The sequence below is a fragment of the Penicillium brevicompactum genome (genome assembly GCF_028827555.1).
Source record: "Penicillium brevicompactum strain IBT 35665 chromosome Unknown utg000002l_segment0_segment0, whole genome shotgun sequence".
Taxonomy (NCBI): Eukaryota; Fungi; Ascomycota; class Eurotiomycetes; order Eurotiales; family Aspergillaceae; genus Penicillium; species Penicillium brevicompactum.
In genome coordinates, this window is record NW_026623205.1 from 2634585 (window position 1) to 2645506 (window position 10922).

General features: G+C 47.9%; 5 protein-coding genes across 5 annotated transcripts; 4 read left to right on the forward strand and 1 right to left on the reverse strand.

Moving 5' to 3' along the window:
* Nucleotides 1-372: 372 nt before the first annotated feature.
* On the forward strand, nucleotides 373-2197 carry N7506_003667 (cytochrome P450; the record flags this gene model as incomplete). Its single annotated transcript, XM_056952962.1, has 5 exons — nucleotides 373-688; nucleotides 732-1377; nucleotides 1446-1579; nucleotides 1648-1923; nucleotides 1983-2197. Coding segments are annotated over 5 exons (1587 nt in total), but the record flags the coding sequence as incomplete, so codon positions are not given.
* Nucleotides 2198-2484: 287 nt separating this feature from the next.
* On the reverse strand, nucleotides 2485-3444 carry N7506_003668 (glycosyltransferase family 32 protein; the record flags this gene model as incomplete). Its single annotated transcript, XM_056952963.1, has 1 exon — nucleotides 2485-3444. One exon carries the CDS (start codon nucleotides 3442-3444, stop codon nucleotides 2485-2487), a length of 960 nt encoding a protein of 319 aa, XP_056814655.1.
* An 810-nt stretch (nucleotides 3445-4254) lies between these two features.
* N7506_003669 (uncharacterized protein) lies at nucleotides 4255-4785 on the forward strand (the record flags this gene model as incomplete). Its single annotated transcript, XM_056952964.1, has 1 exon — nucleotides 4255-4785. One exon carries the CDS (start codon nucleotides 4255-4257, stop codon nucleotides 4783-4785), a length of 531 nt encoding a protein of 176 aa, XP_056814656.1.
* An 825-nt stretch (nucleotides 4786-5610) lies between these two features.
* N7506_003670 (class I adenylate-forming enzyme family protein) lies at nucleotides 5611-7681 on the forward strand (the record flags this gene model as incomplete). Its single annotated transcript, XM_056952965.1, has 5 exons — nucleotides 5611-6824; nucleotides 6886-7007; nucleotides 7070-7161; nucleotides 7205-7464; nucleotides 7504-7681. 5 exons carry the CDS (start codon nucleotides 5611-5613, stop codon nucleotides 7679-7681), a joined length of 1866 nt encoding a protein of 621 aa, XP_056814657.1.
* A 1703-nt stretch (nucleotides 7682-9384) lies between these two features.
* N7506_003671 (CE1 family esterase) lies at nucleotides 9385-10365 on the forward strand (the record flags this gene model as incomplete). The annotated part of the gene is made up of 1 exon (XM_056952966.1): nucleotides 9385-10365. One exon carries the CDS (start codon nucleotides 9385-9387, stop codon nucleotides 10363-10365), a length of 981 nt encoding a protein of 326 aa, XP_056814658.1.
* Between the last annotated feature and the right edge of the window lie 557 nt (nucleotides 10366-10922).

A 10922-nucleotide genomic window follows, 5' to 3' on the forward strand; every position in this document is an offset into this window, starting at 1 on the left:
GACCAGACCAGCCAATCTGAATCCTCATACGGAGTTCGCGGACGTGCTCGAATGGATCCATACCGGTTAATGCGGGCCGCATCACACTGCACCAGTGCTGGAAGCGCAGAACACCCTTGTCTAGCCTCGGAGGGGCCTAGAAAGGCCGTACGGAGAAATTTCCGTGCCCTTGGTCTAGCCCCTTAAATCCAGTGGCCCAGAATCATTTCGTATTTTCCACTGGACTCCTTGCATTCTGCTTTATAGAAGTCACGCTCAACATTTCCGACGGGGGCGCATCGGAGATGTCTCCACTTATTGTGTCAACGCTCTTTGGGGGCATTATATCGTGGCTTGTGTATCAAATCATTCAAGCTTACGTATTGTACAAGGTCTGTCGGCCGTTGCTTGTGCAATGAAATCGTGATAGTCCTGATAATACTGATATTTCATCACCGAAAGTCCGATCAGAATTTCGGTGCCCAGCATGGTTGTGGTCGTGCTCCGAGGCTTCGAAATTGGTGGCCGCTGGGGATCGATCGTCTGATCCAAATTTGGACAGCCGATTATGAACAAAGGCTGATGGATTTGTTCCATTTTCATTTTACAGACGTTGGTACGACATTAGAACAAAAGTTCTTGGGTACAATCGCGTATGGAACAACCGAACCAAAGAATTTAGAGGCCATGATGAGTTCCAAAATTGACGGTAGGAAACCACCAGCTTCTTGAGGTCTCGATTCAATGTGCAGCACCCAAAGAACTAACTACCCAGAAAGATTTTAATTTTGGACTTCGTCGTCAGATTTTCTTTCCTCTGCTTGGAGACGGCATTTTTACCCAGGAAGGGGATTCCTGGAAGCATTCTCGAGATCTCCTTCGTCCACAATTCGCAAAGCAGCAATACCGAGATATGGACATTGTCATACCCCACGTCGACAACTTGCCCCATCACATACGCGCCAATGAAGGTGAAATTGATCTTCAACCATTATTCTTTAACCTTACCCTGGACACGACCACTGAGCTTCTATTTGGGAAGTCCGTGAATAGCCTTAAAGAGGCCGATGAATCACGAGGGGCAAAATTCGCGAACGCGTTTGACGTTGCTCAAAATTACGTTATTCAGCGGTTTCGTCTGTTGGACTTGTACTGGTTGATCGGTGGTCGAAAATTCCAAAGCTCCTGTGCTGCCGTTCATGAGTTTGTCGATGAGATTATCGAGGAACGAAGTCAAAAGTCAGAGGAAGACACATCAAAGAATGACCGTTATTTGTTTTTCGATGCTATTGCAAAAGACCCAAAGCATTCAAGCGACAGGAAGGCTCTGAGAGCTCAACTGGTCAACATGTTGCTCGCTGGCAGAGACACAACCGCCTGCCTTCTAAGTTGGACATTGTGAGTGATAATAATCTTTTCTATAAGCTACCTCAAGTTGTTTTCTAACTGTCTTTATTCAATCTTAGCTTTCTTCTAGCCCAGCATGCCCGTGTTTTAGTTAAGCTGAAAGCAGAAATTTCCTCAGTGGTGGGATCTAGGACCGAGATCAATCAAAATGACATTCACAAAATGACTTACCTTGCAAAGATTTTGAAAGAAAGTAAGTCCCGCATTGTGGCACTTTTGAAGTGTTGATGGTATCGTGGCTGATTATTACATTTCTGATAGCCCTTCGACTTTATCCCTCTGTGCCCGTTAACACACGGACTGCTCGAAGAACAACTTTCCTCCCTACGGGTGGTGGCTCCGAGGGGACTTCACCCGTACTAATACGTAAAGGTGAGAATGTAGCATTTTGTGTGTATTCGATGCATCGCCGAAAGGACTTATATGGAGAGGATGCGGAAGATTTTCGCCCAGAACGCTGGGATGAAGACTTGCCCGAATACACCAAGAAATGGGGCTTTTTGCCCTTTAGTGGGGGCCCTCGAATCTGCATAGGGCGTAAGCCAATCTTTATCTTTTGATCTGCTGATAACCTGCTAATTCATTTGGCCCCATAGAGGAATTTGCACTTATGGAAGCATCTTATACTACAGCTCGGATTCTGCAACAGTATTCCAGTATTGACCTCATATCCGGAAAGACCCAAAAAAGTACGTGGACGGGTTGGCCTACCCATGGAACGGAAGGAATTGAAAAGATCTCGCAACAGAAGCAGAAGGTGACATTGGTGCTATCATTAGGCGAGGGTTGCAAGGTGTCAATGACACGCTAGATTCCAGAGTTTCGTCATACCGTCAAGCGAGCTGAGAATGCAGAGTCGTTGAAACAAACTACGGTCAGAATATAAAAGTAGACAGATTTGAAACTATGAGTTAGAGTTGAAGTCGGACAGACGGCTTATCAATTCAAGTCCGTGTACACCAAAAATGCGATCAATCCTTTGCCCTCACCATGTAGCCTACTTGATGTCACATTTGTGAGGTAATCTTGAATGTAAATCATTATTGTGTCTACGTAGTCTTCATCTATCTAATATTCACAGTGTGAATTGAAGCCTGCTCAACTGGTTTCACCGCCGTTATCATTCTTCCAACTTCCGGCATAATGGTGCGTCACCAATGCAGGGCCCGTTTGATTCACATATCTATTCGCAGATGCAGCAAACGAGTACCCAGGCAAAACCAAAACATCACTGATTAAAACCGGATCCAAAAGGTGGGAGACGTTGTTCATGTCCACAGTCTCATCAAGCGTCAGCGCCAAACTCTTGAGTATTCCACGGGTCAAACGCCTTGGACCCGTGAAATCCACAACATCACCAACCATCTCAAGAGATAATTCGGAGACTGCAATTCCTTTCTCGTCCGACTTCTGGCGAATCGCATCCAAAATATCTTCAATGACCATCATCATATGTGGTGAGTGTGGAGCTGCCATGATCGTCCAGCTAGTAAATTGGCGCAAGATGTGCTCGCCCCAGCCCTCGTCAAATTCCATTCCCACAACAAGGTTCGTGTTTGCTTTGAACTGTTCTGGGATCCATTGACGGATTGGTACATCGCCACACGAAACATCCAAGTCGTACCAAATGCCTCCTTCCGCAAATAGCAAGAGATACCGAAGTAGATCAGCCTTGAGAATGGGAATTGAGAGCGCAAGGTATGTTTCGACAATGTCGGGTCGATGGGAAAATTTATTTTTCACATAGAGATCGCCGGAGGGATCTGTCATGACCTCCGAGCGATATTCAGGGTTTTTGTGGAGACAATCATCCATCCATTCTTGTGACTGGCTGTTCAGGCCTTTAGGCCCAACTTTGTACCATATCTTTTTGGGTATTGATTTGATTGCTGTTGAAGTCTCCGCTAGCTCATTTTCGGACGCTTGGGCTGGTGCCACATGTTGTGGGAGAGTGGCCGTTCTGGCGGGATGGAAGAAAAGAACAAAAAAGAGAAACGTCAGCGTGGCAATGGCAACAATCGCAAGTTTCGTAAGAAATGGCGACCGTTGAGAGTTCATCGTGGAGATGCTTTGATCAAACTAAGGAAAAAGGAGGGAATGTTTTTGTTCGAGCAAACGCCAGCGCAAAGATAAGGGGTTCACTTGACGCCGGCGGGACATCACAAACTGCTCACACTAAACGCCAAATTAGATTAGTTTGATGGCAAACCTGCCAAGAGATCCCGAATAAGCGAGACACGTCCTGGCGTCCCACTGGAGGAGTTCCGAGCCTTTTCCTTATTGGCGCCGCTAGGTCGAAAGTGAATTGCGGCGTCGCTAGCGCCTGGTGGGGCCTATAGCAGGTCTTGTATACCCGCCTGACTTGGATCCCTCGTGCACTCCATAGATTGCATGAGCATGGAGCTTAGGGAGGCTCTGCGCTTGGAAAATACCGCTGTAAAAAAGCTCCTAAAGATCAATTGCCTCATTCTTCATTTCGCACAATTCTTAATCGCTTGAAAAGTTGGGCAAAATGCGCGAATTAGGTTTTCTTTCATTCGCATTGCTGGCGAATCTATCTCTGGCTATTAAGTTCACAACTCCACCAAGTTTTGAACACACCACGGATTTCTCAGCAAATCCAGTGTATAAGGAAGGCTCACTTCTAAAAATCAAATGGAGTGCAACAACTCAAAATGCCACGTCGTTAACGCTGTGGCAACTAAACGGGACTCAATTTTTACAACCATTCGAGTACCTCACCCGTATGTCTGCCACTGAATTCGGCTACTGCTGTTCTAAACTAACTCAATCTCAGAGGGTATTTCAGGAAGTGTCACATCCTTAGACTGGATGGTTCAGACAACAAAGAACCTGACATTTTCCAATATGTTCTATTTGTGTCTATTCCTGGAAGGAGATTTATCCTCTCTGGCAAACAGTCACTACTTCAACATCACAAGCAAGTATGAGGATTCTGTCTTCAAGACGTCGACTACAACACCAGTCGCAAGCATCATCACGACAGGATCAATCGCACTAAGCAATGGGGTTCCAACACAGTCTACGGCTACACGGACAAATGCGGCAGCTGTGTCCACGACCACTTCAGCTGATGCATTAACTTTTTTGCCGGAAGCTTCAAATCATATCTGTGCTGGCAGCAAGGCTGCTATTGGCATTGGGGCCTCTGTCGTTGGTATTATCATCATTGGCATCATCTGTTTCTGCATTAAGCGGCGAAAAACAAATGCCAATTCAATACCGCCGCACCACTTCGATTCGCGAATTGGTCACCATACGCATGAGAACCATGGGAATGACTACAATACATATATCAAAAAGAAATTACAAGTTTACGAGCTAAGCGACAACGACCACCATTCATCTCCGCGGTTCGAGCTCCCAGGGCACCCATAGTGTGAACGCTTTTTCACTCTATTGATTGGGTGGAATAGAATGTATACGAGACAAATGAATTTTTATTCTGTCAGGAAACTGGCACCCATTACCAATAATTGCAAGGGGAGCTGAAATAGCAATCTTCTCATCTTGAGGTATTTCCGTCTAGAGATAGAAGGGCTGGGAGATTGAGTAGAAGGGCCACGATTCAGGGAGATTGCATCTGCCTTCAAACAAATGTAGCCAATTTTAGGCATTTCTCACTTTTTAGCAAAAGCTTGTATGTCTACTCCGCAGTCCCTAATGGACTGAAAGTTCTTGTAGAAACATGAAAATTAGGTTGTCATGGCTTGCTGGCACCCCCTTGCTGTACATAGTCAACCACGGGGATCTTACCGAAGCTTACCAACATGACCGAGATGACGCTTGTGCTGTGCAAAATATCTTGACTCAAGACGGGAATAAAAAGGCAGAGATCGTCGAGACACACCGGTACAGAATACATCACAATAACCCGACGCAAGGAGCATGATCTGGCGGTGTACGTTTACGCAAAAAATAAGACAACATCTCCACTGACTTAACAAACCAGCGCATGAGAATCGAGCTTTGCTACCTTGTTAATCTGATCATCTCTCAGAGCCCGTGGCTGCCCGGTTTGCCAGGCTCCCCGCAGGCAGAAAGCGCAGATCGAGAAAGCTTCCTCGCTCTCTCTCTCTTTCTCCCTCTTCCTCCTTCTTCTCCTTGTTTTGCAATATACTAATTATTGTGTATGCCTGCTCTGGCCTCGATGTGATTCGCGATCCCCAAAAATTTTGAACGTATCTGAGTTGTGCTGTCAACATGGACTCTCGAGCATTTCCAAATGATGAGATATTCAAAAGCCTTCTCTCCTCTGCTGAGAAATCCCCCGGAATTGTCATCAATGATCCAGTAAATGGGGTATCGACGAGCTATAGCCAATTGATCCGGAATATTGTGGACACACGCAGGAGCATTCAGGATGCTCTACCAGCGAACCACTTTGACGACAGAGGAATACTCATCGACGACTCTATCTGGGTTGGGCTACAAGCCCCACTCTCCGAGGAGTTTATTGTCGGCTGTTTTGCGATTCTATCTCTTGGGGGAGCTATCATGCCCCTTGCAATGGGGATTCTCCCGGAGGAAGCAAATCACTTTCTTAAGCAAACAAACTGTGTTTTGCTACTCGTTCCACCGGGTCAGCCAAGCACTGCAAGTAAAATCCACCAGTACAGACAGCAAAATTGCGTGTCGCAGCGTCAGCTGCATACCATTCCTATAATCTGCGGCAATAGAGATCATTGTGTTGATGCTCCAGCGCATCTGCGGATAAATGAGAGCACGACTATCCCATCGACGCGTCCAGGGCTAATTGTTTTCACATCCGGCACAACTGGTCCACCTAAAGGTGCGGTACTACCGCGCCACTGCATGTATCCCCCCAAGATGCCCCCATCAGCTGACCGACGAGTCATGCTCTGTGACCGCATGGCACACTGGATTGGCGGGGTGGTTGGCACATTGAGGCCTCTATTAGCGGGATATGCTATTGAGTTAATCAAGCCTGGATCCCCGGGTGAAGTCTATTGGGACCTTTTCAAACAGCAGCGAGTCACAAGAGTCAGTTGGGGTCCTATGGTGCTGTTCCGATTGAAACAGTACTTCGAGGACAACATCAAGGATCTACCTCCTGATGAGATTGAACCGTACCTGCGTGGGGCTCGAGCCATTCGAGAGTTTTCCATAAGCGCGGCTATGCCCACAGTCACGTTGATGGAGTTCTGGGAGAGATTGACGGATGTGCCAATGGAGATGGGTTATGGCTTAACAGAAGTTGGAGGGCTGGTTACTACGCTACCGAGAATTGTTCCCGCTAAAGTAAGATATCCACCCTCCACTGTTTACAGCTTCCGCGGAATTGACAGTCGCCTTAACCAGTCTTCGATTGGCCGACCGCTTCCTGATGTAGAGATGAAACTTTCGGAGGGCAGCAGAGGAGAAGTGCTCATCAAAGGGCCCCGGGTCATGTCACAGTGAGTTTCCAGGTTTGCTTACCCAAAACGAAGAACATAAAAGCCGAACATTCTGCTACAGTTACTTGAACGACGAAGAAGCCACCAAAGCTGCGTTCGACGAAGAAGGGTTTTTCCGAACGGGAGACCAGGCACATATGGAAGGCGACGAGTTCATCTTTGATGGCCGTGCTTCTGCGGACTGTGAGTGAAGTCAAAATTTCCGTCATAATGCAACTTGCTAACATTCGTGCCTGAAAATCAAGTTCTACAAGTCTGGACTTATCTGATTCCTGCTCTGCTAGTTGAGAATGCGTTGACAGGCCTTCCATACGTGACCGAGAGTGTGGCTGTTGCAGTACCAAACAGTAGCTTCTCCACACAGTAGCTTCTCCACACAGCTGGGGGCCTTGGTCAGACTACGAAAAGGCGTCGGTCAGATCTCATTTCGTGATTTACGTGCCGACCTTGCCAAGTCCCTGCCCACCTACGCCCTTCCTACGAAGCTGAGGGTGCTGTGCCAGGAAGAGATCATACCCCGGACTGTCACCGACAAAGTCAATAGGAAGGAGGTTCTAGCAAAGTATTTTGTTGGTGTCGCAGCGGAAAACGTGGAGACATGTGCACCGTCAGCCAAAGAACAAAACGGACCACAGAAGGCGTGGGATTGGGCTGGGCTACGGTAATTTCACACGTGTAGAGCACAAATTAATTTCGGTCAGTCGCTAGCTGCCCTTTTGGTGCATTTCTGGACGGGACAAGCTGGAGGTTCAGGTGTTGACCTCTACCGCGCTGATGGATCGGGCGGCGCGGCTCGGCTTGCCGAGAGGCCTGGTTCGGGTGTCCGGGTGTTGCCGGAGGCTCCTGTCCCCTGCTGAACGATATTTGCATTTAGCACAGAAACGGGAAAAGAAAAACCTGATAAGAGAATATTGCAATTAAATGAGATTTTGTATCTTTCGGGTGTTTCTTTCCAGTAGTGCAGTTGGAAGTCAAGAAGAGAGGAAAGTAACTCCTAAAGTACAACGTTGGAACTAGCTCAGCAGCACGTGCTCCAGTCACGTCTCTCACTTAGCCCTAGCAAATTAAAAACGTCTTTATCGTAGGATCATTGGAATTCGCGGCACTCTGCGACCCGTGAGTGGAAAAATTTTCTCTGAAACGGCCAGGGGGCAGTGATGGCACACGAAGTGGGACAGGATAAACTCTGGACTGTGAGCCCTGTAGATTCCATTGCGTGGCCAATGAGTATGGATCCGGCTTCGCAACGCCAGGAAATTATTAAACAGAGTTTGTGCACGGCAAGCTCTTCCGGTACATTTACCACTTTGTATTCCATATGGAGTAGATCAATTGCATATTTCAGTCGAGCCCTACCCGTGGACGGAAAGAGTCGTTCCCCCTATTTGTCAGTGAAGATCACAAACGATGATACAGTACACCTGGTCCGTGTGGAGTACGGATCATGCCTGTGAGAGTATCGCTGATAATCAGGAGTTTGATGGACTTTCGTCATGGCGATCATTTCCCCATAGGGTAGATCTGGACACATCAAAATTGAAAGCTGCTGCCGTTGCTCGGACGCGGGGAGGAGGGGGTTTTCCCCCATGTCACCGCGAAGCACTATATCAGCGGACGTTAACCAAATTGTTGTTTGGTTTTCAAATCACTTTGCACCGCTCTTGATCTTTTCCTCCGGAGGCTCTGTTGGAATAATCAGTCAACTTGGAGGGTCAAGAAGTGGAAATGTTGTTACCTGGAGGATCGTTGGCTTGGCTGGTCGAATGCTGGACTGAGATCGTCTAGTCTCTTACGATATAACGGTAGAAGCAGATCCATCAACAGAGAAACCCACTCTAGCCTTGAAAGGCTGGTAACCGACCTTAGTAATCTCGACTAAAAATAGAGGAATGTTGTGTTCGTGCGCAACGGACGGCCTGTTGTTTCTCTGCGTGATCTTCTGAGACTCTATCCTGAAGAGATCGTGGAAGTCATATGAGGATATGAATTGCTCCGACACTTAAACCCTGTCTCTCGAATCTATCCCAAACCAACTATACCTGCAGCTGCAGCTGTAGCACATTTCGGAACCTTGGAAACAGCGGGAGCTCGATTTTCAGGCCCAAGTGCAGCTCCCAGCTTCCAAGTTCCAGGAAGCTTGGCTTTATGGAACCAGCTCACCCACGTCACGAGTACTGTACCTGCAGACCTCTTTCGTCATTTGACGCGTACAAGTTGTACCTGAAGAGAGCTGGAGGTATTGCAGCGAATGGAAAGGGATGAGAAGAGTTTCTCGGTGGGCCCGCGGCTCCGCTGATCCGCGAAGATCAGCCGCGCATCGTTAACGCATCGGGGATCGCGCACTGCCAAGCGACTTGGCTCGACCGTTCCAACTGTACAATTTACATATTCAAGTCGGATGTGCGTTGAATACTCCCGGTCACAATTATGAGCGAAGCTCATGCTTCCCCTGACAATCAGTGCCCAGGTGGTGTCGTCATAGAGAAGTTTTATATAACATGGTTCCTTTTCAAGCCGACAGTCCCTCTCAACGTCCAACTTTGGAAAAACAAAACGAAAAATGCGCGTTTCAGCACTGTTTACTCTAGCAGCACTGGCTAGTGCCGGCTTGGCGAGATCGGGCTGCGGTAAAGCTGTTCCCGATGCGTTCCCGAAGCCTGGGTCAAGCAAGACATTGTCTCTCCCCCACAGCGATCGCTCTTATCGAATTCATCTTCCGGAAAACTACGATGAAAATAGACAAGCACCACTTTACGTATCTTTCTGCGGTGCCGGCAAAGATGGTCATGAACAAGAAGGCCTCTCCCAATTCTCCAACCCGACATTCAACCCGGATGGTATCGCCGTCTACCCAGAAACCGACAACGGAGTATGGCTTTCAAATACCTACGCACACACCAAGCATCCCAACGATCTCGACTTCACCGATGACCTCCTGACACACCTCGAAGAGACTCTGTGCATTGACAAAAGCCGCATCTACGCCAACGGCAAGTCCAACGGAGGAGAACTGGCTGCCGTGATCGCATGCAACGCCACGGTCGGCAGTCGCTTCGCGGCGTTCTCGGTAGTCAGCGGTGCGTGGCATGAGACCGGTGACGTTCCCGGCGTTGGAAAATGCGAGCCCGCCAAGCGCGACGAGGGATACCCCTTCTTGATCTTCCATGGCACGGTTGACCAAACGGCGCCGATCAATGGAGACGTGGAGGATGAGATCGTGCCCATCATCGATGTCTTGCATAACTGGGCGGAGCGCAATGGTTGTGACAAGGATCAAAAGTGGGCGAGGAATATGACGATTCATGAAGATCCGCTTGTCAAGCGTGCGGGCTGGGACTGTGATGGGAAGACGAATATTGTTGAGTTCTATCGTGAAGGGGATAATGGTCATTGCTGGCCTTGCACGCACTCGAATGATGATTATAAGTCTATGGGGAGGGATAAGTGTCCTATGGGGCACTATGTTTTCAACGCCACGGAGATCATCTTTGATTTCTACAGTCGGTATAAGTTGAATACTCCACTGACACTGGATATGTGAGGTCAAGATGGCTTGAATGGCCACAAAGCTGTGGCTGAAGACTGCTTTTCGTGTATATAATTATTCACTCATCAAACATAGATATAGAATCCATCATGGTCATGTATGCTTTTGTCTACTTAAGCCGACACCTTAAACCCAACCTCGTTGATGTTGACTGCAAGGCTACCATCCAGCCTTTACAACTTTGGAAGATCATATCTTTGGATCCTTCTAAGGTGTGGTTATTGATGGGACTACTTAGCCTTGGAGCCTGAGGTGTGTGCTACAGTGATGCGTCACTCGCCGGCAAACCCTCCGTCGCAGTATGTGAACAAATTAAAAATCAAGAAAGCAAAAAAAAAGAGATAATAAATTCAGCTGGACATCGGGACTAGGAGCCGAGCCCAGTAACTTTGAACCTGACCCAAGAGATGGAGAGGATTGGGCGCTTTGGGGATTAAGCTGGCGCGAAATCAGGACATGCGACACCTCACCCAGCTGGTATTTATTATGCCAGGTGGCCCTTATTTGGTCTTTGAGTTGATGTCCCTAGCCAGAAGTGTTATGCTGTGTCT